Consider the following 27,682-nt stretch of genomic DNA (forward strand, 5'->3'; position numbering starts at 1 on the left):
TATTGGTTTGTTTTAAAAATATGTATTTTTATTCCATACACACGCTTGCTGGGAAGTATTCACACACAGCTCAGGCAATGCCTGGCACCGGGGTGCTCTGTCCCCCACTGCTCCTCTTCCCCCCCTTCCTCCCACGGCTCTGTTTTCTTCTCCCCTTCTGTGGATCCTGGTGAAGTTCTAGAAAAATAAATCAAAAGTCACACGGGGCGAAGGAGCTGGGCCTGGCACAGGTCCCCGCACTCGGCCATTCATCTACAGCCAGCCGGGGACAGCTGCGTGCCCTGGCCTGTCCACACATTCATTGCTGTGGCCTGACCTGCCACAGGCACCCCCCTACATGAAGGAGGGGCCCAGAAGATGCCAGGGACCCAGGATCCACCTTCTCCAAGCCTTGGAGATGGGGGGGCGGGTAGGAGGGGGAACCAAAGCCCAGATCTACAAAAATAAGATTTCCACTTGGAGAGAATGTCACACTGGATGGTTGGGAACAAAGAAAAGGAAGGAAGGAAAGGCAGGGGTGGGGTGAAGTGGAGGGCGGGAACGTGGGGTCTCCCCAGAAGAGGATCGGGGTTGACAAGAGACATTAATACTTGACTTGCCAGCCGCATGCTCCTCCTCGGCCCTGCCCCGGGCCTCACGTCAAACATGCCCTTGTCCAGCCCCTTGGACAGCCGGGCGAGGTAGGTTAGGGGCAGCCGAGGCCTGGCGTGGGTAGGGGGGAGGGACCGAGGTGCTTGGGGGGGGTGTGAGGTGATGCAGGGTGGAGGTGTGGAGAGTCTCTGAGCTCTTCCTGCTCAGGCTCAGCCCCATCCGTCCATCCATCGCTCCAGTGTTTGCATATGTGAACCAAGATTGTCAGCAGTCGAAAGTGATGGCGGGAAGGAGAGTCGGACTCAGTCGAAAGGGATGGTGGGAAGGAAGATCAGACTAGTGAAAGGGTGTTTTTTTTTTTTCCCTGAAAAAAGAAAAGAAAAGAAAAGCACAACTCCACGGAGACAGCCCTGGATTCCACCCTCCCCGGGGGGAAAGTCTGTCACCAGCACACACTGTCCATCACTTGCAGAACATTATCCTCTTCAGTGAGGAGAGAAAAAGTGAGCAGCCATTGCCAGGGTTAGTGGCGAACTACCTGCTGTCCTTCCTCCCTGCCATGTTCTGCAGGAAACACCCAGTGGAGAGCCATGGGCATGTGTGATCGCAGCTGGACCGGTGTTCAAGCTGAGTCCCTCACCCCTACAGCGTGGAAAAGCTACTCTTCTCTTCTGTCGGTCTTGGGACTTGAACTCAGGGCCTGGGCATGGCCCCTGAGCTCTTCTGCTCAAGGCTGGCGCTCTACCACTTTGAGCCCATATATATGGCGCCACTTCCGGTTTCCTGGTGGTTCACTGGAGATGAAAGTCTCACGGACTTTCCTGCCCAGGCTGACTTCGAACTGCAATCCTCAGATCTCAGCCTCCTGAGTAGCTAGGGTGACAGGCATGAATCTGTCCACTCTCCAGCTGCAAAATCGAGTCTTCCCTTGGCCCCATGGGCGAGGCCTGTGAGGTTCTGGAAGCAGAAGAGACGCTCTCTGCAGCCAGGGAGTAGATCGGGGTCTTGCAGCCTTGGCATGTCAGGCTAATACTCTCGAGCCAGGGAAGTTGAGGCCATGCCTGGACTTCGAGGCCAGCCATGGGGCCTTTCCTGTGTGTAGGGCTGACCCCAGGGAAGTCCATAGATGGCTACAGGTAAGTCCTGCTGAGATTCTGCCCTTGGAAGCTAATGAGGAAAGCCCGTCTCGGTTGCTAACATAGGCCTGAGGGGAGCCTGTGTCTGGCCTTGGTGTGTTCAGTGTGTGTGCACACGCGTGTGTGTGTGCACGTGTGTGAGTAAGAGGCTTTGTTTCCCCCCCCTCCCTTCAGCTCCTGCCGCCTGGGAGCCCCGTCTCTCCATGAAGGTCTTCGGGAGCCCCACTGGACCCCACATTGTCTTCACTGGGTGCCAGTGACTGGGGCTTGAGCTCGGGGGGGGTGCTTGTGCTTGCTTGTCATTCAAAGCTGGGTGTTTGACCCCTTAAGCCACCTGCTTCCCTGTCTGGTCCCCCGCCCCCCCGCACTCCGCCACCCACTGGACACAGTCTCACAGACACGTTCCTACCCAGGGCTGGCTTTGAACCAGGATCCTCAGATCTCACTCTTTTTGAGTAGGTAGGATGACAGGCGCGAGCCACCAGCACCTGGCCCCGCTGTGCTCTGAGTTCCAGAAGTTTGGGGGGTGAGAACAGCGTGAATCGCTGGGACTGGGGGGGGGAGGATGGGGGAGGGAGGGGGGAGGGAAAAAGTTTGTCTTCTCGGCTCCAGTAAAAAAATATCAAATATCATATGAAAGCCCAGTCACACGGACAAAGTCTCTGTTTTAGGGTTCAACGGGGCGGTGGCACCTGGGATGGAGTTTCCTGCTTTAGATCGCCTTTCCCCCCCCTCCCGAATCCCGTGCACCCCAGGAAGTTACCGGACGAGACCAGGCCCTCTCCAGAGAGAGGCCCCCTCCCCCCGTGAATTCTGGGGGTGAGGAGTGGGGGGGGGGCGGGGAGCAGGGCACCAGCTTCAGCTCCACCTGTGACTCTCCCTGCCACAGAACTGTGCCTGGTGGATTTTGGGGGGAGGGCGCTGGGGACTCAGCTCTTACTCCTCCCTCCCCCCTGAACCCCAGCTAGCTCCCCCTTCCCCGAAGCCAGGAAAGGCCCAGCACGTGAGGCTGGTTTTGACCTCGCTCCCGTTTTTCGCCACTATGCCAAGTCCCGGGTCACACGACAGATTCGCGGTCCCTGTCTGGGGACGGGGGGAAATCGGCCAGGTCTTCGCTCCGACTGTAGTCGGACACCCTGGCTTGGAGGTTGTCGCTGGTGGCCCGGGTGACACTGTCGTAGGATGGCGGGAAGGAGGTGGAGGAGATGGAGGAGCTGGAGGGAGGGCCACCATCACCACCACCATTGGGCCGGGAGAAGTTCTGATTCATCATGTAGGCGATGAGGCCTTCTCTTTCTGGGGCGTCCTCTTGGGAGAGCCCCCCGTCGCTGCCGCTGCTGCAGGTCTGCCGTCGGAAGAGGAAGGAGGCATGCTTCACGGAGCGCTGGAGCAGGTGTCTCCGGAAGGCGCGCTGGATGACAATGGCCGACACCTCTTCATGCTTGCGCCGCAGCGTGGTGGTGATGGGTTCGTAGGAGATCTTGGACGGGTTGGCCGCCATGAACTTCTCCTCCATCTGGATCTTCAGGGCGTCCATTTCCCCGGATTCGCCCAGCACCCTTTTGGTGAAGGCGAAGAGGATATCCATGCAGTGAATGCGGTCTCCGCTCACCATGGGCAGGTCCATGTGGATGAGGCTGATCTGGTTGGGTTTGGCGAGGCGCAGGGGTTCGGACAGGGCGTCGGCGAAGTCGGACAGGGCGGCGTACTCAATGAACTGCGTGGCCTCGGGGTCGAACTTCTCCCAGATCTCGTAGAACATGTCAAAGTCGTCCTCGCTGAGGGGCTCGGTGCTCTCCTCCGTGGCCACGCTGAAATTCTCCAGGATGATGGCGATGTACATGTTGACCACGATGAGGAAGGAGATGATGATGTAGGTGGTGAAGAACAGGATGCCCACGGCCGGGCTCCCACAGTTCCCCCGGGAGCCGTTGCCACTGGGCAGATCGGGGTCGCAGTAGGGAGGCCCGGTGTTGAGGATGGGGCTGAGGAGGCCGTCCCAGCCGGCCGAGGTGGTGATCTGGAAAAGGCACAACATGCTGTTGGCGAACGTCTGGAAGTTAAACATGTCGTCGATGCCCGCCTCCCACTTGACGTAAGCGAAGTTGGCCATGCCGAAGATGGAGTAGATGAACATGACGAGGAAGAGCAGCAGGCCGATGTTGAAGAGGGCCGGGAGGGACATCATGAGGGCGAAGAGCAGGGTGCGGATGCCCTTGGCACCCCGGATGAGCCGGAGGATGCGGCCGATGCGGGCCAGGCGGATGACCCGGAAGAGCGTGGGGGAGAAGAAATATTTCTGGATGATGTCGGACAGCACAGTGCCTATGAGAATGGCAGACAGCATGGCGGACAGTAAGAATATCGCTACGCTTCCCAGGCCAGCACTGGCCCCCTCCACCCAGAGAGGATCCAGGGAGATGAAGCACCTCTGGGAGGGACAGGTGTGTTAGCACTACCTCTCACCACCTTTCTTTTGTGTTGGTTGTGGGACTCGAACTCAGGGCCTGGGCGCTGTCCCTCAGCTCTTCAGCTCAAGGCTAGCGCTCTACCACTTGAGCCACAGCACCACTTTGGGTTTTCATGGTGGTTCATGGGAGGTGAGAGTCTCACAGCCTTTCCTGCCCCGGGCTGGCTTTGAACTGTGATCCTCAGATCTTCAGCCTCCTGCGTAGCTAGGATGACAAGCATTCCTAACACAGCTGGTATGGCTGGGTGGTGTCTGAGACCAAAGGTAGTTGGTTAGCAGCGCATCAGCCTTGCTCAAGGCTTTCTAGTTCCTCATTATTCTAAGTCGTGGATTCGGGAGTTTGTGGAAATGTTAAAACAACAACAAAAAAAATCTCTGCTGCCTCAGTCACGTCTCCCTCTTTAAAAAAGAGGTAGGATCATGGGGCTGGGAAGGTGGCTCAGTGGTAGAGCGCTTGCCTTGCATGCCTGAGGCCCTGGGTTCAATTCCTCAGTGCCACATAAGCAAAAAGGAAAAAAGCCAGAAGTGGCGCTGTGGCTCAAGGGGTAGAGCTGAAGAGCGGAGGGACAGCGCCCAGGCCCAGAGTTCAGGCCCCACGACCGGACCCAAGGGGTCCTAGAATCCATCTCCAAAATAACCAGCAAAAAAGCACAGCTGGCAGCGTGGTTGAGCAGTAGGGCAACCAGGGAGCTGTGTTTAAACCCCAGTAAAGAGAGAGAGAGAGACAAGGGAAGAGAGAGAGGGAGGGGAAGGGAGGGCGGGAGAGGGAGGGGGTGCTGGAGGAAGGGAGGGCGGGAGAGGGGGCATTCCAGGGCCTCCCCATAGACCCAAGGGTGGGAAGAAGGCCCGGCCGGGTGGTCAGCCTCTCTGCCCAGCTGGGGCCGGCACCCTGGCTCACCCACGATGGAGAGGATGACCACCACGAAGTCGAAGATGTTCCAGCTGTTGGTGAAGTAGTAATGTCTCAGGGCGGCCATCTTGACAAAGCACTCGCCCGTGAAGATGGCCACGAAGAGCAGGTTGATCTTGGCGAGGATGCTGACCTTCTCGGGGCTCTGGTCGTCCGTCTCCACCATCATGGTCACCATGTTGAGGCAGATGAGGAACATGATGGTGACATCGAAGGCCTGCTTGGTCACGATGTCGAAGAGGAAGCCCTGGTACTTGTTCTGCCAGGAGGAAGGAGGATGTGGGGCTTGGCCCGGGGCCTGGGCTGGGCAGGCAAGGGAGCCTCTCCTGGGGTGGCCATCGCCCCTTGGCCTTCCCAGGGCCACCAGGCCAGCACCCAAGTGACTCACATTCACTAAAGAGGTCCTCCTCCCTTAGTGTTCCCCCCAGAGTCACATCCGGTCCTCCTCCCTCAGCATTCCCCCCAGATTGATTCACACCCGGTCTTCCTGCCTCAGTGTTCCCCCTAGATTCACATCTGTTTTTTTTCCTGTCCTAAATGTTTCCCCGGATTTTGAGACCCAGCTCCGAGGTTCCTATCCTTTTCCTGGCTCTCCCTGAATTCTGAAGATTTTTCTCCCTCTGTCTTCTTTCCCTAGATTTGGATGGGACGATGCCCTTCAGACTCTCTCGTGGATGGATTATCCAGCCATTTCCTGGATGACCTTGAAGGCTCAAGGTCAATGTTAAACGTCAATTCTAGCAATGGTATCAGTCCCTTGGATTGGTATGTTTTCTCCATTCTTATTTATTTTTGCCAGTCCTCGGGCTTGAACTCAGGGCCTGGGCACTGTCCCTGAGCTGCTTTTTGCTCAAGGCTAGAACTCTACCACTTTAGCCATAGCGCCACTTCCAGCTTTTTCTGTGTCTGTGGTACTAAGGAATTGAACCCAGGGCTTCATGCATGCGAGGCAAGCGCTCTACCACTAAGCCACATTCCCAGCCGCTGCATTATTCTTTTGATGGAATTGTTTTTAATTTATTCTGCTCAGTGGAATTGGTGTATGTGTGTGTGAGTGGGGGGAGTTGGTTTGGGGCCTTGGACTCATGGCCTGGGAGGTCTTAAGGATGCTTAAGGACGGAGCTCTACTACTTGGGCCATATCTCATTTCTGGCTTTTTGGTGGCTCATTGGAGATCAGAGTCTCGCAGACCCTGTGGCCCAGGCTGGCTTCAAACTTCAATCCTTGGATCTCAGCCACCTGCGTCACTACAAGTATAGGAGTGAGTTACCAGCACTCAAACAGTATTGATATGTCATTCATGGTAAATGCAGCTGCCAGTGGCTCAGGCCTGTCACCCTAGGGACTCGGGAGGCTGAGATCTGAGTGAGATCTGAGGATCGAGGTTCCAAGCCAGCCCAGGCAGGAAAGTCTGTGAGACTCATATCCATGCAATTGGTTATAAAAAAGCCAAGGCAGAGCTATGGCTCAAGTAGTTGAGTGCTGGCTTTGAGCACAAAATCCCAGGGGCAGCACCCAGGCCCTGAGTTCAAGCTCCAGACACACACACACTCTGTCTCTCTGTGTCTGTCTCTCTGACTCTGTCTCACACACACACCAGGTCTGATCCAGGCACCAGTGGCTCACGCCTGTCATCCTAGCTACTCAGAAGGCAAATCTGAGGACTGCACTTCAAAGCCAGCTCAGACTGACAAACCAGAGAGGGAGAGAGAGAGAAAGAGAGGGAGGAGGGGGAGAGAGAGAGAGAGAGAGAGAGAGACTTATCTTCAATGAACCAGCAAAAAGCCAGAAGTGCAGGTGTGACCCAAGTGGTAGAGCACCAGCGTTGACTTAGGAAAAACAACCAACCACAAGTGCAGGGCTAGCACGGTAGGCCTTGAGTTCAAGCCCCAGTACTAGCAATAAACAAGCAAAGAAACAAGCATGGGTGTGGGGCTGGGTAAAATCTGTACCCCAAGGGACCAGGTGTGTCTTGTGGCTATATATCTTCCGTGGATCTGCACCTTCTTCGCCCCTCTCCCCCCCATCCATGTCAGGATGAAGCCTTGGTGTGAAGCCCAGACATCAGAGTACCTCTCCCTGAAGCTGAAGGATCATGAGGCGGCCCTGATGGCTAGGGAGGAGGGCGAAATCTTAAGGTTCCAACTCTCCCACCCCAAAAGAACAGCCCTCTTGATTCTTCCAGGGAGCCCGGCTCACCAGAGGCCGAGGAATGGGCTTTTGGGGTTTCTTGGAGCCCAGCTTTTTCATGGCATTGTAATATTTCTTCTGTTCTTCTGTCATGAAGATGTCTTGGCCTCCTAAGTGCAGAGAGACAACACTGATATCATTTTGAGGGTTCTCATTGACCTCTGGGATTGGGGGGGGGTGTCAGGGCAGACTCTGTATCAAGATGGGCTTTGTCTCGCTTTATACTGCATCAAACATTCTCAGCGAAACCTGCCTTTCCAAAAATCCCTGGAGATCTAGCTGGCTTCAGGGTTTCCAAACCAATTGTTCATTCACCCTTCCCCTTTGTCTACCCAGCTGGGCCGGGCCCGGTGGCTCTTTCTGCCCTGTTGGATTGCGTTCAGTATAACATGGCCTATGCCAGAGGCCGCCTGCCATCCCAGCTGAACTCAGGAGGCTGAGATCTGAGGATCATGGTTCAAAGCCAGCCTGGGCAGGAAAGGCCGTGAGCCTGGAGCCAGAATGGCTACTACTTCTTGCCCCACCCACCCAACCCAACCCAGGTAGAGCTGGTTTTCCATGAATTCTATGTGTTGTTGTACATTTCTGCATATTGAGTGTACTATTCTATGTATCCTATGCATTGTATGTATTCTACATATTGAATGCATTCTGTATATTGTATGTATTATACATTCTGTATATTGTATGTATTATTATATATGTATAATACATGCAATATACAGAATATATATAATATATTCTATTATATATAATAGAATATAATATATTCTATTATATATTTATTACATATAATAGAATATAATATATTCTATGATATATTTATTATATATCATAGAATATAATAGATTCTATTATACATTCTATGCATTGTGCATATTCTACTTATTAAATGTATTTTACATATTGCATGTGGTCTATATATTGTACATAGTCTATGTATTGAATTTATTCTATGTATTGTGAGTATTCTATGTATTGTACATGTTCTATGCATTCTATGTATTGTACATATTCTACATACTGTATGCATTCATACTGTATGTATTCATACTGCATGTCTTCTATGTCTTGAACATATTCTGTGAACTCAATGCATTGTACATAATCTACATAGTGTATGTCTTCTGCGTATTCTACGTATGTAGACTATATGTATGTATATGTAGTCTACGTATCTTTTTCTTCTGTTGGTTGAAGTTGTCGATGATGACGCCAATGAAGAGGTTCAGGGTGAAGAAGGAGCCGAAGATGATGAAGACTACGAAGTAGATGTACATGTACAGGTTGTATTCCCACTGTGGCTGCTCTTCGTACTAAGGGACGGAAGTCAAGAGAGATGGTCAGCCAGCCGGGGCACTGTGTAAGAGGACAGGTCAAGGGGACTGGAGGTGGGGGACAGGACGGAGGCAGGGGTGCAGGGGGGAGAGGACAGAGGCAAGGGAGGGCAGAAGGCCTGCTGGGTTTAGCATAGGATTCAGGATTCAGCCCTGGGAGCCTGGGTCTTGGCGTCATGGGGTTGGTCAAATGGAGGGGGGAAGTCAATTTGCATCTCTCTTGCTTTCACCCCATTTCTCCTGGAGTGAATTCGGTGAAGAAACAGAGGACCCCTGTGTCTCACGCCTGTCATCCTAGCGACTCAGGAGGCTGAGATCTGGAGGATTGTGGTTCAAAGCCAGCCCGGGGCAGGAAGGTCTGTGAGACTTTTAAATCTCTAATGAACCAGTAAAAAGTCAGAAGCAGAGCTGGTGGCTCAAGTGGTAGAGCACCAGCCTTGAGCAAGAGATGAAAAAAAAATACTCAGGGAACAAAGCCCAGTCCTGAGTTCAAGTCTTCGGTGCTGGCATGAACAAGAAGAAACAGGAATGATCTCCTACCCCTCGGGAGTCCACCGCTGCATACATGATGTCCATCCAGCCTTTAAAAGTTGCCTGGAAGGGAAAGAAAACACAAGAGAAATCATTAAACCAACTGTCTCACTAGAGCTACACGAAGCCCCTGTCTAACTGGGCAAGTCTGGGGTTAGGAATGAGGGAAGGGGAGGGAGCAACTGAGCTAAAGACCCTTCTAGAAAACCCTGTAGTGAGTGAGTAGCGAGCTTTTATTTACTTATTTATTTTTGTGCCAGTACCGGGGCTTGAACTCATTTCCTGGGGTGCTGTCTCTAAGCTTTTGTGTTCCCAAGGAGGTCCTCTACCACCTGAGCCACGCCTTCACTTCCGGCTTTTTGCTAGTTCGTGGAAGGGAAGAATCTCATGCACTTTCCTGGCAGAGTTGGCTTCAAACTGTGATCCTCAGATCTCAGCCTCCTCAGCAGCTAGCATGACATGGGCCGGAGACACCGCACCCAGCTTGGCTTGGCATTTCCATTTTGTTTTTGTTGGTCATGGGGCTTGAACTCAGGGCCTGGACGCTGTTCCTGAGCTGCTTTTGCTCAAGGCGAGCGCTCTACCACTTGAGTCACAGCGCCACTTCCAGTTTTCTGGTGGTTCATTGGAGGTAAGAGTCTCACGGACTTTCCTGCCCTGGGCTGGCTTTGAACTGTGATCCTGCAGATCTCAGCCTCTTGAGTAGCTGGGATGACAGGCGTGAGCCACCGGCATCGGCCTGTTCCTCCATTCCTGTGTGGGGTTTGAGATGGCCCCGTTGGTCCCCCTTCTTGTCCCCCTTTCTGGAACTTACCACTTGTAGCAGGGCCAGGTAGCCGGCGCCCACATTGTCGAAGTTGACCTTGACCTTGGTCCAGTACAGCTCGCCGGTCACATTGAAGGCCTCGCAGTCGCTCTTGTTGTTCACGATCGTGTGGTTGAGTGGCAGGTCGCCCTCCGTCTGGTTGATGCAGCGCCCGAACTTGCCCGCGAACAGGTTCACGCCCATGATGCTGAAGATGAGCCAGAAGATGAGGCAGACGAGCAGGACGTTCATGATGGAGGGGATGGCGCCCACCAGCGCATTGACCACCACCTACGGGGGGGGGGACATGGGGTACCCCTGTGTGTGCGGCCAGAATCGCCTGCCTGCCACTATATCTATCTATCTATCTGTCTGTCTGTCTGTCTGTCTGTCTATCTATCTACCTATCTATCAATCATCTATCTATCTATCTATCTATCTATCTATCTATCTATCTATCTATCTATCTATCTATCTATCTATCTATCTCTCCAGCTATGCAGGTCTCTGTCTGTTTGTCTGTCTATCTACCTACCTACCTATCTGTCCATCTGTCTATCTATCTACCTACCTATTTACCCATCTATCTATCTATCTATCTATCTATCTATCTATCTATCTATCTATCTATCTATCTATCTATCTATCTATCTATCTATCTATCTATCTATCTATCTCTCCAGCTATGCAGGTCTCTGTCTGTCTGTCTACCTACCTACCTACCTATCTGTCCGTCTGTCTATCTATCTACCTACCTATTTACCCATCCATCTGTCTATCTATCTATCTGTCTATCTATCTATCTATCTATCTATCTATCTATCTATCTATCTATCTATCTATCTATCTACTTATCTACATATCCATCTATCTACCCATCCATCCATCCATCAAGCTATCTATCTATCATCATCAATATCATCTATGTATAACATCTGTCTGTCTATCTACCTACCTACCTACCTACCTACCTTCCTATCTATCTATCATCATCATCTATATGTAACATCTATCTTTATCATCACCATCATCTATCAATTAGCTATCCATCCATTTATCCATCTATCTTTATCTATCATCTATCTCTGTCTGTATCTGGCCGACTATATCTATTATCATCTATCTATATTATTTAACATTTATCTATTTATCTTCTATCGCTATCATCTATCTTTATCTACCTATCATTTATCTTTGTCAACCTGTTGGCCTATATCTATCTATCTATCTATCTATCTATCTATCTATCTATCTATCCATCCATCATCATCATCATCATCATCATCAATCTATATCATCTATATGTAACATCTGTCTATCTATCCATCTATTTTATCTACCTATCATCTGTCTATATCTATTTATATATTATCATCTATTTGTAACATCTATGTATTATCTATCTCTATAATCTATCTATCCTTATCTACCTTAATCTATCTGTCTGTCTATATCTGTCAATCACCATTATTTATCTCTCACATCTATCTATCTAATCGATCCTCACCTAACCTCTCATCTCTATCAGTCTATATTATCTATCACGAATCGTCTATTTACATCATCTCTCTCTAACATGTATCTCTGCTGTCTATGTATCATCTGCCTGTCTACATCATCTTTCTCTCTGTCTCTCTATCATCTATATAATCTCTACCATCTCTGTCTGTCTGTCTGATCTCTGTCTTCCCTCCCTCCCTCCTTCCCTCCCTTACATCTGAGCAGGCTGGGCACGCAGCTCTCCAGGCCCCGCCTCCCTGCCCCGAGCTGCCTGGCAGGGGGTGGTGGAGAGAAACCCTAGGCGCTTTTGCCCTTGGCTGCTCCCCGGCTTGGCATTCTTGGCATCTAGCATGTCCGCGTGTCCCATTGCAATCAAATGTCCTGGCTCTCACAGAGACATTAACTCAGGCCCATTAGTCACTTGTGGGTGGGCTTTCTGCCAAGAACTTGGGGTGCAGGGTAGGGGGGGGAGTGGATAAAGGCAAGATCCAAGCCATCAGACAAATAGTGAGCCTTCTGGTGTCCGGTGAGCAATGGAATAGCATGTGTTGTCTGGTTGCAAGAAACTGGGATTCCTTCCCTTCCTTCCTGTGTCAGTCCTGGGGCTTGAACTCAGGGCCCGGGTGCTGTTCCTGAGCTTCTTTTGCACAAGGCTGGTGCTCTACCACTTGAGCCACAGCTCCACACCAGTTTTTTTTTTTCTGGTAGTTTAGGGAAGATACACAGTCCCGTGGTGAGCCCTCTGTACATCACCTTAAGAAAAACAAGTTTAAAGATATTTTTTTTAAAAAGTCCTACAGACTTTCCTGCCCAGGCTGGCTTTGAACCCTGATCCTCAGATCTCAGCCTCCTGAGTAGGTAGGATGGCAGGCGGGAGCCACTGGCACCTGACTTAAAAAAAAAAATTAAATGCCCACATAAACACATACTTTTGTTTCCTTTTGTTCTTGTATTTTTGCTGGAGGTTTGAGGTGGGTTTTTTTTTTTTTGTCATCTGCTAAAGTGGGCATTGCACCTCCATGCTCAGATCTCTGCCTCCTGGGCCTCTAGAATTATTACAGGCCGTGGCGAGGCCACGGTGCTGTTTATTTATTGAGATAAAGTGTATCATGTCTTGCTCAGGCATGAGTCTGAACCCCGATCCTTTATTTTAGGCTCTTGCTTGTGGCTGGGATGGAAGGCGTTCCCTACCGCTCCCAGCTGCTTCGATGGAGATGGGAGTCTCACAGATTTCTCTACCCAGGCCGGCTTGGCAATTCCCCTCCCCCAATCTCCTCTTCCTTTGTAGCTGGGGTAACAGGAGCTCAGCCACTTCCCATACTCCCCGGCCATGCTCGCTCCTGTCTAGGCCTCCCCGAGTGAACCTGGGTGGGAGGTGGCTCCCCCACTTACTCTCATCCCCTCAAACCGTGACAAGGCCCTGAGGGGTCGCAGCGCACGCAGCGTCCTCAGCGACTTGATGGGGCCCATCTCGGCAAAGCCCAGCGTGTTGGCCACCAGGCTGACCAGGGACACCTGGGGAGGAAAGGAAAGGGGGCCAGGAAGAGGTGTGGAGAGGGACGGCAGGGTTCCCGACCCACACTGAGACAGGCATACACCCAGAACATCACAAGCCAGGAGACCATAAAGACGTCTACACAACCATGTTCACTGCTGCACTTCACCATAGCCCGATTATGGAAGCAGCCCAGATGCCCCCCCCCCCACCAATCGGTGAGTGGATCTAAAAAACCGTGGCCCCTCTACACAGTGGAATATTACACAGCCATCAGAAAGAATATAATAATGCCATTTTCAGGGAAATGGACAGACCCAGAACAAATCACGTGAAGTGAGGTCAGGAAAGCTCAGAGACAAATGCCATGTCTTCTCTCATGTGAGGAAGCTAGAGGTAAACTACATGGGGAAAGGATAGAGTATCCAAGACTTGAGACATTCACACCCAGTGAGACCAAAGGAGACTTTTAGGGTAGGAACACAAAGGTGCCATGCTCTCTGCTTGCTTTTTCTTCCTCCCTCCCTCCCTTTTTTCTTTTCTTTCTTTCCCTCTTTTTTTTTTTTTTTTTTGGCTAGTCCTAGGGCTTGAACTCAGAGCCTGGACGCTGTCCCTGAGCTGTTTTGTTCAAGGCTAGTACTCTACCATTTGAACCACAGCTCCATTTCTGGTGATTGACTAGCGATCAGAGTCTCATGGACTTTCCTGCCCAGGCTGGCTTCGAACCCCGATTCTCCGATCTCAGCCTCCTGAGCAGCTAGAAGGACAGGCCTGTGGCACCCAATGCCCTGTCACCAACCAACCACCTTTTCATCTCTGTTCCTGGCAAAGGCTCACACCACTCGATCCACCCTGGCCTTTCCACAGCAGTGGGATCCTAATCTCGCAGCTGTCCCGGGCTAAAGACTGGACATCGTCTCTCATTTTCTGTCTCTGATATGCTGTGTCTAATGCGTGAGAATTTCCTGTTGGCCCTGCCTTTAGAATCCCTCAGCTATCTAAACATTTCTCACGCTGTCTGCTGCCGGCCACGCTCCTGACCGGCTACGTCATCATCTCGCCCTGGCTCTCTGCCAGAGCCCTTCTCCCCTGCCCAGAGGACCGTGTGGTCCAAAGAAAAAGCCCTCCACACCTCTACTACACTCTCAAGAAAAGCCTCCCCTCCCTCCTTCCTTCTTTCCCTCCTTCCCTTCTTTCCCTCCTTCCCTTCTTTCCCTCCTTCTTTCCTTCCTTCCTTCCTTCCTCCCTTCCTTCTTTCCTTCCTTCCTCCCTTCCTTCTTTCCTTCTTTCCTTCCTTCCTTCCTTTCCTTCCTCTTCCTCCCTTTCTCCCCTCCTCCTCCTTCCCCTCCCTCCCTCCCTTTCTTCTCTCTCCCTTCCTTCCTTCTTTTCTTTTCTCTCTTTCCTGTTGGTCCTGAGGCTTAAACTCAGGGCCTGGGCCCTGTCCCTTCACTTTTTGGCTCAAGGCTGGTTGGTGCTCTACCACTTGAGCCACAGCGCCACTTCTGGCAGTGTTTTGGCTGGTTCATTGGAGATCAGAGTCCGACAGGCTTTCCTGTCTGGGCTGGTTTCAAGCCACGATCCTCAGATCTCAGCCTCCTGAGTGGCTGGGATGACAGGTGTGAGCCCCTGGCACCCGGACATGGGGGGGGAGGGGCTCTTCCTCTCTGACCAGGCCCGTCGTGGGATCGCGCGAGGCCTGCGGCTCAGCCAGGTGGCCTGTCCATAGCCTTGCGTGCACACTTACGTCCACGATGAGGAAGTCTAGCCAGCACCAGGCGTTGGTAAAGTACTTCCTGAAGCCATAGGCCACCCACTTGAGCAGCATCTCCAGCACAAACACGTAGGTGAACATCTTGTCAGCATACTCCAGAAGCACCTTGATCGTCTTCCGCTCCTCCAGGTAGATGTCCTCGAACGCCTGCCGGATGGACAGGGGGACACTGGCCACCGGGCACCGTGGGAGTGGCGCAGCATACATGGGATGGGGTGCAGGGTGGGCATGCACGGGTGGGGGGTGGGTAGCAAGCATGGAGAAGGCTATGCCCCTCCCCCTCCCATTAAGGAGTGAAATCACGTCTAGGTGACAGTGTCATGATCATGAACCTTTGGGAACTTCCTTGCCATTTCCTATTTTCCTTCTCTATTTCTTTCTCTCTCTCCCCTCTTTTCTGGCTTTTTCTCTCTTTCTCTCTCTCTCTTCTTTTTTTCCATTTTTCTTTCATGTTGGTCCTGGGGCTTGAACTCTGGGCCTGGGCGCTGTCCCTCAACTCTTCAGCTCAAAGCCAGCGCTCTATCACTTGAGCCACTTCTGGTTTTCTGGTGGTTCATGGGAGATAAGAGTCTCATGGACTTTCCTGCCCAGGCTGGCTTTGAACTGCGATCCTCAGACCTCAGCCTCCTGAGTAGCTAGGATTGCAGGCGTGAGCCACCGGCACCTGGCTCTATTCTCCTTGGGAAACAGAGTTGGGCGCTGGTATACCTGTTACCCTAGCTACTCAGGAGGCTGAGATCAGAGGATCAAGGTTCAAAGCCAGCCTGAACAGGAAAGTCAGTGAGACTCTTATCTCCACTTAACTACTAGAGAAGCTGGAAGTGGAGATGTGGCTCAAGCAGTAGAGCAAAGCCTTGAGCAAAAACACTTAAGCAAGAATGCAGGGCCCTGAGTTCAAGTCCTAGTATTAGCACACACAGGTAACCAAATGAATAAATCCATCCATCCATCCATCCATCCATGTTTTCCTATACAATCAACATATTTAAAGAAACACACCAAACCCCTGGGAGCTGGCCTACACCCAGAGCTTTAAATGAAGGATGGTAAAATGTGGAACTTAGGAAGCTCAGAGCTAGATGAAGTCAAATCTCCACAGAGTCTTGGGAGTCAAAGAAGGAGCTGGGCCAAGGAGGTTTTGCTCTGTTCCCTGGAGTCGCTGGGTCCCATCCCCCGCTCCACAGACCACAGTTTCCAAAGCACTGGATGCTGTAGGTTTCCTCCACTTCCTCCTTCCCGCCAGGCCTTCCCCCACTTCCTCCTGCCACACCTTCTTCCCCCTGCTTCCTGCCACAAGCATTCCTGGGCCATCAGCGCAGCTCCCCAGGGTCTTGGCCTTCCTCTTCTTCCTCTCCTGCATCTACCTCTCCGTTCCCAGGCTCCCTTTCCAGGCAACGGAGCACGTCAGCAAGGGCTCTGGGGGCTGCTGCCAGCAGTGGGCTCTGGGGACCTGTTGGGATGCTGTGTCTGGGACCCGCAGGGCCACCCCGGGCCATGTGGACAACACGCACGTTATTATTCAACTCCCCAAGGTGGCCTTGGAGCGCTGTGTGTTTCTAGAAGCCTGAGCTGGCAGCTCACGCTGGTTACCCTAGCCACTCAGGAGGCTGAGATCCGGAGGATCGTGGTTCAGTCCGGGCAGACAAATCTGTGAGATGCTCATCTCCGAATGACCAGCCAAACGCCAGGAGGGGTGGTGTGGCTCAAGTGATAAGAGTTCAGCAAGAGCAGGAGGCCACAAGGCTGGCAAGGAACAAGTCAACCCCAAACAGGGCTGGAGGTGTGGCTCAGTGTTAACACGGCTGCTTAACAAGCATGTGACCGTGGGTTCAAGCCCAGGCCTGTTTGACCATACCCTACACTGCTCTGTTGGCTTGGATGGGCTTCAGATCTATTTGCTTGTTGTTTTGTGCCATGTTGGGAATTGAACCCAGAGCCTCCCTCTCCTCTCTGTGTGGCTCTGATACTGTTTCTGACTTAGTATCTCGTGAATTTCCCCGTGTGTGTGTGTGTGTGTGTGTGTGTGTGTGTGTGTGTGTGTGAGAGAGAGAGAGAGAGATTCTCAAGACACAGAGTATTTTTGTGAAGTTCACTCAAAAAAATGCCAGGTGCTAGTTGGCTCACAAGCCTTTAATCCTCCTAGCTACTCAGAAGGCTGAGATCTGAGGATCACGGTTCAAAGCCAGTCTGAACAGAACAGGACAGCCCGTGAGACTTATATCTCCAGTTAAAGAAGCAAAAACAACAACTACAAAAAAGCCAGAAGTAGAGCTGTGGCTTAAGTGGCCTGGTGTGGGTTCATATAGAATATGATCAAAGTTGGGCTGGGAAGGTGGCTCAGTGGTAGAGCGCTTGCCTTGCATGCCTGAGGCCCTGGGTTCGATTCCTCAGCACCACATAAGAAAAAAGAAAAAAGCCAGAAGTGGCACTGTGGCTCAAGTGGTAGAGCGCTAGCCTTGAGCTGAAGAGCTGAGGGACAGCGCCCAGGCCCAGAGTTCAGGCTCCACGACCGGACCCCCCCCCAAAAAAAACAAAGAAAAAACCCAAAAGAATATGATCAAAGTGTGTTCAGATTGTATTTCATCCTCAGTTACCCTAGAAACAGAACCCCTGTTGGTACATCCTCTACCTGTTTTTCTTTTGTTTGAACTCCTTAGCAAAGTTTTACTCTTCTTCTAATACGTCACATTTCTTCTTAGATCCTTTATTTATTTGTGAGCAGTACCCGGCAGGCAAACCGTACTTGAGAAATGTTCCTGGTTGAACTAAAATGCTTCTGAGTGTCAGCCTAAGCCGCTGGTCTTCCTGACAGTACAGGTGAAGGCTGTAAATAGGTTTTCAAACTCAGCAGCAGCACCTGCTGGCTCCCAAGTGTAACCTTAGCGACTCAGGAGGCTGAGGGCAGGAGGACCATTTGCTGAGGCCAACCTGGGGAGAAAGTTCAGAACTCTCCATTTCAGCCAATAAAAAGCATCCTTTAGCAAAGAAAAGCAAGAACCTAGTCAAGAAAGGCGCTGGTGGCTCACATCTGTCATCCTAGCTACTCAGGAGGCTGAGATCTGAGGATCACGGTTCAAAGCCAGCCCGGGCAGGAAAGTCCCCATGAGTGCTGGGAAGGTGGCTCAGTGGTAGAGCGCTTGCCTTGCATGCATGAGGCCTGGGTTCAACTCCTCAGCACACATAAGCAGAAAAAAGCCAGAAGTGGCGCTGTGGCTCAAGTGGTAGAGCCCTAGCCTTGAGCTGAAGAGCTGAGGGACAGCACCCAGGCCCTGAGTTCAGGCCCCATGACTGGTGGAAAAAAAAAAAAGTCCCTATGAGACTCTTATCTCCAATGAACTACTCAAAAACTGGAAGTGATGCTGTGGTGCAAGTGGTAGAGCACCAGCCTTGAGCACCCAGGCTTAGAGTTCAAGCCCCAGGTCTGCCAAAAAAAATAACAAAAGTAAAAGCATTAAGGGCATGGCACAAGTGGTAGAGCATTTTTGCCTCCCTCCCTCCTTCCCTCCCCCCCTTCCTTCCTTCCATTCCTTCCTTTTTTGGATTGGATGTGGTAATATTCAAACAAAACAAAGTGATAGAGTGCCTGGCTCATAAGCCCAAAGTTCTAAGTTCAAACCCTAGTGCCACATTTATGTTCTTTTTCTTTGTCAGTCGTGGGGCTTGAACTCTGGGCCTGGGCACTGTTCCTCAGCTCTTCAGCTCAAGGCTGGTGCTCTACCACTTTGAGCCACAGCACCACTTCTGGTTTTCTAGTGGTTTATTGGAGATCAGAGTCTCACGGCCTTTCCTGCCCGGGCTGGCTTTGAACCTCGATCCTCAGATCTCAGCCTCTGGAGTGTTAGGATGACAGGCGTGAGCCACCGGTGCCTGACTCATTTCTATTACTTTTTGAATCCTTGCTTTTCTACTCAACCGATTGCATGGCTTTAATTCTTCCATGGGCCCATGTGTTGAATTACTGTGATTAATTGCCTTGCCCAGTACTTAGAGATTACTGCTAATGAGCAATCGCTAGTGAGTAGTTAAATGGTCTGCCTGTTTCTTAGTCCTAACTTGAATGAAAATGTTTCAGGTGCTTAACTGCTAATGGATCAAAATGATACAAGTTAATTGGAGAGTTTCTCATTTAGTTTTTAAAAAAAGTTGCATTTCTTTATCTATCAGAGCTTTACACAGACATTCCCAGAGTGTGTGTGTGTGTGTGTGTGTGTGTGTGTGTGTGTGTGTGTGTGTGTGTGTGTGTGTGTGTGTGTGTGTGTGTGTGTGTGTGTGTGTGTGTGTGTGTGTGTGTGTGTGTGTGTGTGTAGTGCAGGTACTGGGGCTTGAACTCGGGCCTCAAGCTCTTGCTTGGATTTTTTTTTGTCAGTTGTGGGGCTTGAACTCGGGGCCTTAGGTGCCCTGAGCTTCTTTTGTTCAAGGCTAGCATTCGGCCACCCTGAGCCACAGCTCCATTTCAGGTATCTGAGTGGATAATTGGAGATAAGACTCTTATAAGGAATGTTTGGCCTGGGCTGGCTTCGAACCACAATCCTCAGGGCTCAGCCTCCTGAATAGCTAGGATGACAGGTTTGAACTATCAGTACCTGGCTCTTCTCTATTTAAAAAAATCTCTGTTTTCCTTTTTTTTTTTTTTCCTTTCTCAGTAATTTGGAAGCAATATCGTTTACTTTCTGTTCAACGAGCTTCTAACTTTAAATAACCTACTCCGACTCCTTTTTTTTTCCTCTCTTCTTTTCCCAATATATCATTGTCTTTTAACAACAGTGCTTGGCTGTCTATCTTGATTAGCTTTTACTTTGCCAAAAAAAAACTCCTCCTCACTTGTGGTGGAGGCTGAGATTTATATTTATTTTTTTTTCCTCTCTTGCTCAGCTGAGATGAAATGGATCTGGCAGCCCCTGTTTGTGGCTGTTTCAAAACAAAACTTGTTTAACATATTGTTAAGGTCTCCCCAGATTCGAACCGACAGAGATTTGGCCCTGGCTGCCTACCAGGGAACAGCAGGCAGGCTACAAATCGTGGCTGCAGGCCCACTCTCAAACAAGAGATGGAGGCCCGGCGCTAGTGGCTCATGCCCATCGGCCTGGCTACTTTAGGAGGCTGAGATGTGAGGATCACAATTTGAGGCTAGACAAGGGAAGGCCAGTCCAGTGAAGCTCTATCTCTAGTAAACGAACAAAAACACTGGAAGTGGACTGGCAGTGGCTTGGGTGGTAGAGTGCCAGCTTGGAATGGAAAAGCACAATAAAGGAATAAATAAATAAACGAATACATAAGGAGACGAAAGAAAAGGAGGACCAGGCATCTGTGCCCCACCCCTGTCATCCTGGTGACTCCAGAAGCTGAGACTTGAGGATCGTGATGGAAAGCCAGTCTGGACAGAACAAACCCTCATGAGGCTGATCCCCGGTTAAGTAGCGAAAAGCCAGGAGTGGAGCTATGATTCAAGTGGACAAGAGCCAGCCTTTAGCAAAAAGGCCCAAGGAAGCATGATACCCTGAGTGCAGGTCCCAGCACTGACACACGAAATAAAAACAAATAATGATGGGTGGATATGTGAACGAATGAAACAGAAGGAATGGGACGGGAGACCAGACAGATAGATAGATAAAAAGATAGATAGATACATAGATAGATAGATGATAAATTGATGGGTGTGTAGATAGATAGGTAGATAGGTAGGTGGATAGATACATAGACTGGCAGACAGACAAATAGATGATTGATAGATAGGTAGGTAGATAGATACACAGATAGTAGGTAGACAGGTAGACAGACCGACAAATCAATGATAGATAGATAGATAGATAGATAGATAGATAGATAGATAGATAGATAGATAAACAGACAGTGGATGAAACCAGGAAGGGAGAAGTGTGCAGTGAAACAGGAGACCCTATACATAGAAGAATGGATGCGTGAATGAATGAATGAATGAATGGAACAGGGCAGGGGAGAAGTATGGAATGGGACCAGAAATCCCCAGGTTGAGAAATAGCACTCAGAGTCTCCCTTTGGTCCTGAGGAGGAGGTGGCCGGGCTGGATGCATGGAGCTTCTCCCTCTGTGGTCTTTTGCTATTGCTCGTCTTGGGGTTTAGGAGTTCTTTTTTTGTGGGGGGGGGGTCCGGTCGTGAGGCCTGAACTCTGGGCCTGGGCGCTGTCCCTCAGCTCTTCAGCTCAAGGCTAGCGCTCTACCACTTGAGCCACAGCACCACTTCCGGCTTTTTTCTTTTTGCTTATGTGGTGCTGAGGAATCGAACCCAGGGCCTCAGGCATGTAAGGCAAGCGCTCTACCACTGAGCCACCTTCCCAGCCCCGGGGTTCAGGAGTTCTACAAGCAATATAAGTGTGCTTGCTTCCCTCAGGCCAGGAACCTTTCCACTTTATTCTGCCTTCTCCATCGCTCATCTACCTGCTCACCAGATCCTTCTAGAATCCTCTCCAGGGAGGGTCCCTTGTTCTACTGGAGCGACTGAGAAAGCAGAGCAAGTTTTTCCTTCCTTCCTTCCTTCCTTCCTTCCTTCCTTCCTTCCTTCCTTCCTTCCCTCCCTCCCTCCCTCCCTTCCTCTTCCTTTCTTTGTGCCAATACTGAGCTTGAGCTCAGGTTTCTGCGTGCTGTCCCTTAGCTTTTTGCTCAAGGCTAGCGTTCTACCACTTGAGCCACAGCGCCACTTCCAGCTTTTGTTGTTTTCTAGTGGTTAATTGTAGATGATAGTTTCATTGGCTTTCCTGCTTGGGCTGGCTTTGAACCTCAGTCCTCAGATCTCAAGCCTCCCAAGTAGCTAGGGTGACAGGGGTGAGCCACCAGCACCCAGCTCAGCCCCAACTTCAGACCTTAGCCTTCTCCTGCCCCCAGGCCTGTGGGTAACCCCAGGAGATGTACCAGGGCTCCACTGCTGAGCAGGATCATGAAGATGATGAATGTCTCAAACCAGCTGTGCTCCACGATGCGGTAGCATGTCTTCCGAAGTCGCCACCAGACCTTCCCCGGGGACTGGGTGACGTCCACCGCGCAGCAGGGACAGCGCCGGATGCAGCCTAAGGGGGGAGACAGGCGCTGTTCAGTCTCAGCTCAGGGAGTGATGCGCAGAAGCTGTGCTGATTGGACAGAGTGGCCGTGGTGGGTGGGGCCAGTGTGTGATGGACAGGGTGTGGCCACGTCCAGCAGGGACCAGACACTTGTAGTTTTTCTATGGAGAAGCTACGGGGGGGGGGCAAGTCTCACAGACTTTCCCATCTGGGCTGGCTTCGAACCTTGATCCTCGGATCTCAGCCTCCGGGGTGGCTAGGATGGCTGGTGTGAGCCCCCGGCGCCTGGCATCTTTGCAGTTTGTGGTATGGAGAGGGCAAAAATGGCAGATGGTCCCCAGTTGCCCCTCCCCACCCCAAACATAGCCCTAAGCCCCACCTGCCTCATGCCTTTGCAGAGAGGCCTGGTGTGGGTGAGTCACTTAGTCCCTGCTATACCCTGAGTATGGAGCTGCTGTCTTGAGGGGCCGTGACCCCGGTTCCAGGCAGGTGGGAGGAGCTGACCCCCTCTGGGTGGGCAGGAGGCCGTACCTTCGGTGAAGCAGGCCTCCGGGTCCTTGACATCCTCGCCAAGATCGGGTATCTGCTCCAGGAGATCGGCCGTGTTGGTCATGTCTGCGGTGCTCCCTTCTGAGAAGCTGTCCTCGGGGTTCTGTGGGGAGGGGAGAGGGGGGCACAGGCTGTGGGTGGAGACCTGGCCTCCAGCCTCAACCTGGAGGCTGGAGAAGGAGAGTCAGGCCCACCCCCCCCCCCCCACTCCACGCCCAGGGAAGGCCCTAAGGAAATAGGATGGAGTGGGTGCGGCCTGATCTACTGAGGGCCAATCAGAGCAGAGCCTAGGCTGGGGGCTGAGTTGTGAGGGCCAATCAGCGCAGAGCCTAGGCTAGGGCCTCAGAGTTGTGAGGGCCAATTAGAGCAGAGCCTAGGCTGGGGCCTGAGCTACTGAGGGCCAATCAGCGCAGAGCCTAGGCTAGGACCTCAGAATTGTGAGGGCCATGATTCTGGGCTTTAGGAATAAGACAGGCATGGGGAGATGGTTGGTTACAAGGACAAAGACACATCCAGAATGGAGCCAGACCAAGACACAGACACAGACGTACCCATGTCAGACACAACAAAGCCCAGCCCAGCAGGTCTTGCCCTGAACTCTTCTCCAGTTCAGACCTCGCTGGCATGCAGTGTGTAGAACCTTGGGGGAGACTGAGACAGCTCTGGAACCTTCTCTTTCTGGCCCCGAAGGGATTTGTTGCCCAGATTGACACTTTTATTAATGCATGTGTGTGTGTGCACGCACGTGTGCGCGCACACGAGAGCATGTGTGTCAGTACTGGGGCTTGAGCTCGGGGCCTTCGTGTTATCTCTTCATTTTTTTCTCTTCAGGGCTGGCGCTCTACCATTTGAGCCACACCCCTACTACGTCTGGCTTGGTTGTTCATTGGTGATGAGAGTCTCACAGACTTTTCTGCCCCGGCCTGGGGGGGCGGGGGCTGGTTTGGAACCTTGATCCTCCGGATTTCAGCCTCCTGAGTAGCCAGGATGACAGGTGTGAGCCCCCAGTGCCCGGCTTGTATTTTCTGGCTTCAAGCTCCCCCCTACCCCCCCCCCCCAATCCAGAAAGAGGATCTTGGCCTATGCTTTGGGGGAGTGATTTTCCTGGGCCCACGTATGCTAAACTTGGCCACTATGACGAACTTCCCCGAGGGCCTGTTTCACAGTGGGAATGTCACAAGTCCGGATTGGAGGCGTGGGCAAGGTCAGGGCCCAGGACGGAGACACTGGCATCCTCCTGTACGTCTCTAGGTTGGGTCTAGGTGAACCAGAGCAGTAGGCTGCCATGTTTCCAGGCTGCAAACTCTAATCCACGCTCAGGCGGACAGGATGGGGTCTCTTCCAAGTTCTCTTTGTTGAAAACTTCTGGCTTTTCTGGGGGGAGAGGGTGGGGGAGAGGCAGAAGGAGCAGTTTGTTATATAAAAGCTCCCAGAGTCTGAAAGGGTGGTATGGTTGACTCAAAGTAGACCACCTCTTCTTCCTCTTCCTTCTCTTCCTCCTTCTTATTCTTTTGTGGCCAGAACAAATTCCAATGGTAGGCTTGGTAGGCCCTCTGTTATGGCTCCAAAGGCAGGCGACCCAAGTCTATCAGATTGTTCTCCAATCTCCCCGGTGTTCTCGGGGAGCCACAGAACTGGACGGGATGGACATTTGGCAACGGGGACAGGAACACACAGACACCACAATGTGAGGGGAACTGGGGTGTCTGTCGGTGAGTCTCCCATGCAGACAGTGAACGCGGGCAGGGCGTGCGCAGGGAACATGGCTGGCCTGGCTTTTAGTTCAAGCACTGCGTGCGCGCTCCATGACTTCCAGGATGAGGGCAAACATTACCTCGCTGGGACCTGGGACCCGGGGCTCCATGTTCCACCGCCGTTGCCAGTCTGCCTGAGGCCCGTTGGTCCCCATCTCAGAGGAGGAAATGGTTTCCGACACCTGGCTGGGGGCCCTGGGCTCCACAGAGGCCTCCGGGCTGTGGGACACAGCCTGGGATTCCTGGCGAAGAGGCTAGAATTCAGCCAGAAAGTCTCCAGGGCCCTGGTTTGCCTCCATGTTACCACAGACTCTCCCCTTTCCCCCTTCCCTGAGGGTCTCTTAGATGGGTGACCCATAGGCTCCTGGGTAAATGCAGGCAGAGGGTCCATGGGCAAATAAAGTTCTGGCACCATCTTTGTTCTTTCTCTCTGGATAGTAGTGCTGGCCCACAAGTGTCCCTAGAACAATCCACTTAGGAGAAAAAAAAAATGAGCCAGGCACCGGCAGCTCACGCCTGTCATCCCAGCTCCTCAGGAGGCTGAGATCTAAGGATCACAGTTCAAAGCCAGCCCAGGCAGGAAAGTCCGTGAGACTCTGATCTCCAAGGAACCACCAGAAAACCAGAAGTGGCGCTGTGGCTCAAGTGGTAGAGCGCTCACCTTGAGCTGAAGAGCTGAGGGGCAGCGCCCAGGACCCAAGTTCAAGGCCCACAACCGATCACCACCAATAACAACAAAATGAGGGCTGGGAGGTAGCTCAGTGGCAAAGCACTTGCCTAGCAAGTGCCAGGTCCTGGGATTGATTCCCCAGTTCCAGAAAAGAAAAGACAATACATCAATAAATAAATATGCCTGGTCTGATGAGTCCCCACAGCAATCTAGTTTGTGCACAGGGGTGTGGTATGCATGCATGTGTGTTCTATCTCTTACACACACACACACACATACATTCTGGCCTCCCAAGGAACTTAGTCAAACAGGCTGAAGGGAAGGGAAGGAAAAGGGAAAGGCAGAGTTGCTATAATTCGACTCTGATGCTTGCCGGACATAACTAGAAAATTAGAAGAGATCCTGGCAATCCACACCCCCCGCCATGTCCCCTTCCCCCGGGCTCCATAGCCATCACCCCCATAATTGTCCTAAAGAGGACAATTTGTCCAAAAGCTGGCAGAGAAGGCAGGAGGAGGTGGCGTCTGAATTTGGGGTCTCAGAATAAATTCTCCCACGAAGCGTGCTGTTCTTCCTGGCAGGGCTTGGTCCAGGGCTGACCTCCGACAGAAACAACTAGAGAAGGCCCCCTAGAACCTGGTTGATCTAAAGATGGAAGAAGACCCCACTGGGGCCTGGCTCTGGTCGAGGAAAAGCAGGGCAGGGAGGGGACAGAGCTGACAGTCCCCGCCAGCTTTGGCCAGACTTCTGGCTCAAGTGTTAAATATAACAGGTTAAGTGATAAGATTAGCGTCCCCCCCCCAACACCTCTGGCTTATTTTTAAATCTCAGCCGGTGGCAAGAAAGGCCAGGAAGGTATGGCCAAGGGGTCACGCCACTGTCTCCCTGGCTCAGCCATGTCACCTTGCTGGTCTGAGCAGATGGACAATGGTCACAGTGCAGGCCAGAGGGTGAAGGGGGGGGGTGGGCTTTATCCTAACACCCATGAAGGAACTCCTAGCAAGTCTTTCTTTTGCTGAGACTCAGTTTCCCTCTCAGTCCCATTCCCTGTCCATAACTGGGCAGGCCAGGGGAATCGATGGACCACAGCGGGACTCAGATACTTTTTTTATGGGGGGAGAGGTTTGCTATATTTTACTCACCCCCCACTCATCCTGAGGCAGTGTGGGGGACCCCTCCCTCTTCCCCCCTCCAATGAGGCTGGAATCTTCTGGATACCAGGGCCGTAGACTCTGTCCAAGCAGAGCTGTGAGGCAGAAGCTCTCACCTGTTTGCTGGATTCGTCCTCAGTACCCCGACTGTCTTCCTCCTCCTCCTCCTCCTCTTCCTCCTCCTCTTCCTCCTCCTCTTCCTCTTCCTGATCATCGGTGTCCGACTCGGCCATGGCAATGGGCACGCACACAGGTCCCGAGTCCCCAGGGGTGCCGCCCTGGCCTGGCCGTGCAGCTTCTTCAAACCGGGTTTCCTTGCGGGTGGCGGGTGGCTTCTCGGTCTCGGGGGGCGCCGGAGGGCTGGGGCTGGCCAAGCAGCTGGCCAGCTGGCTGCGGGGGGCGAGGATCACCGGCTTCTTGGGTCTCCGCAGGAGCCCGCAGCAGAAGTCCCAGGTGGTCCTCTTGACGAAGCGCAGGCCCCGCTGGATGCGGGCCAGGGCCAGCTGCAGATTGTTCATCTCCCCGTCCTCATCTGGGGCCGTGAGGTTGTCTGCGCTGAAGGAGCTGAGCAGTAAGGCCAGGAAGAGATTCAGCACCTGGGGAGGACGAGGCAACAGTGTCTGGCTCATGGAGGTGCTGCAGGAAGGGCTGGGAAGGTGGCTCAGTGGTAGAGTGCTTGCCTAGCATGCATGAAGTCCCCGGGTTCGATTCCTCAGCACCACATACACAGAAAAAAGGCAGAAGTGGTGCTGTGGCTCAAGTGGTAGAGCGCGAGCCTTGAGCAAAAAGCAGCTCAGGGACAGCGCCCAGGCCCTGAGTTCAAGCCCCAGGACGGGTACCAAAAACACACAAACAAAACAACAGGGTGCAGGGGACAAGAGAGAAGAGAGGAGGATTTTAAAAAATAGTTCTAGGGTGAGCCAAGATGCTAGTGGCTCAGGTTTGTCATCCCAGCTACTTAGGAGGCTGAGATCTGAGGATCACAGTCCAAAGCCAGCCAGGGCAGGAAAGTCCATGAGACTCTTATGTCCAATGAACCACCAGAGAGCCAGAAATGGCAATATATATGTATATATATATATATATATATATGTATATATATATATATATATATATATATATACTCACATACACACACACACACACACACACACACACACACGCAGCTCAAAGTTGGTAGAGCACTAGCCTTGAGCAAAAGAAGCTCAGGGACAGTGCCCAGGCCCTGAGTTCAAGGCTCACGACTGTCAAAAAGAAATAAATGAGCCAGGTTTTACTGGGGCTTGATCTCAGCATCTCTTACTCTCCCTTGGCTTTACTGCTCAAAGCTGGTGCTCAACCATTTGAGCCATGCCTCTACTTTTTGCTGGTTAACTGGAGTTAAGAGCCTCAGGAACATTTCTGTCTAAGCTGGCTTCAAACTTCGATCCTTACATCTCGGCCTCCTGAGTATCTAGTTTATAGGCGTGAAAGTCATCAACGCCGGGCAGTGTATGTGTGTGTGTGTGCGTGCATGAATGTGCACATGCGCTTGTACTGGAGCTTGAATTAAAAGTCTTTCATCCCTGCTTTTTTTTTTCCACTCAAGACTGGTGCTCTACCACTTGAGCTATACCTCCCTTTCTGACTTTTTGCTGATTCGCTGGAGATGAGCCTCATGGACTTTTCTGCCTAGGCTGGCTTGGACCCTTGATCCTTACATCTCAGCCTAGTTTATAGGTGTGAGCCACTAGTCTCCTGGCTTTTCTTGCTTGGCTTTTTTGCTTCAGACCTGACACTCTACCATTTGAGC

General features: G+C 51.8%; 1 protein-coding gene across 3 annotated transcripts in view; it reads right to left on the reverse strand.

Moving 5' to 3' along the window:
- Positions 1-27,682, reverse strand: part of Scn5a (sodium voltage-gated channel alpha subunit 5) — a 57,394-nt gene continuing 29,712 nt past the window's right edge. For 2 of the 3 annotated variants that reach the window (XM_070042440.1, XM_070042439.1), the window contains exons 14-25: positions 26,007-26,486; positions 24,150-24,311; positions 22,298-22,418; positions 21,621-21,775; positions 14,710-14,883; positions 12,863-12,985; positions 9,980-10,261; positions 9,175-9,228; positions 8,476-8,613; positions 7,307-7,411; positions 5,096-5,366; positions 1-4,052 (exon numbers count right to left, since the gene is read on the reverse strand). In XM_070042440.1, coding sequence (XP_069898541.1) covers positions 2,785-4,052; positions 5,096-5,366; positions 7,307-7,411; positions 8,476-8,613; positions 9,175-9,228; positions 9,980-10,261; positions 12,863-12,985; positions 14,710-14,883; positions 21,621-21,775; positions 22,298-22,418; positions 24,150-24,311; positions 26,007-26,486 — 3,333 coding nt within the window. In that variant the 3' untranslated portion in view covers positions 1-2,784. The remainder of the gene's footprint in view (positions 4,053-5,095; positions 5,367-7,306; positions 7,412-8,475; positions 8,614-9,174; positions 9,229-9,979; positions 10,262-12,862; positions 12,986-14,709; positions 14,884-21,620; positions 21,776-22,297; positions 22,419-24,149; positions 24,312-26,006; positions 26,487-27,682) is intronic. The other variant, XM_070042441.1, reaches the window with a different exon arrangement.

The sequence above is a fragment of the Dipodomys merriami genome, unplaced genomic scaffold (genome assembly GCF_024711535.1).
Source record: "Dipodomys merriami isolate MVZ:Mamm:240054 unplaced genomic scaffold, mDipMer1.0.p SCAF_325, whole genome shotgun sequence".
Taxonomy (NCBI): Eukaryota; Metazoa; Chordata; class Mammalia; order Rodentia; family Heteromyidae; genus Dipodomys; species Dipodomys merriami.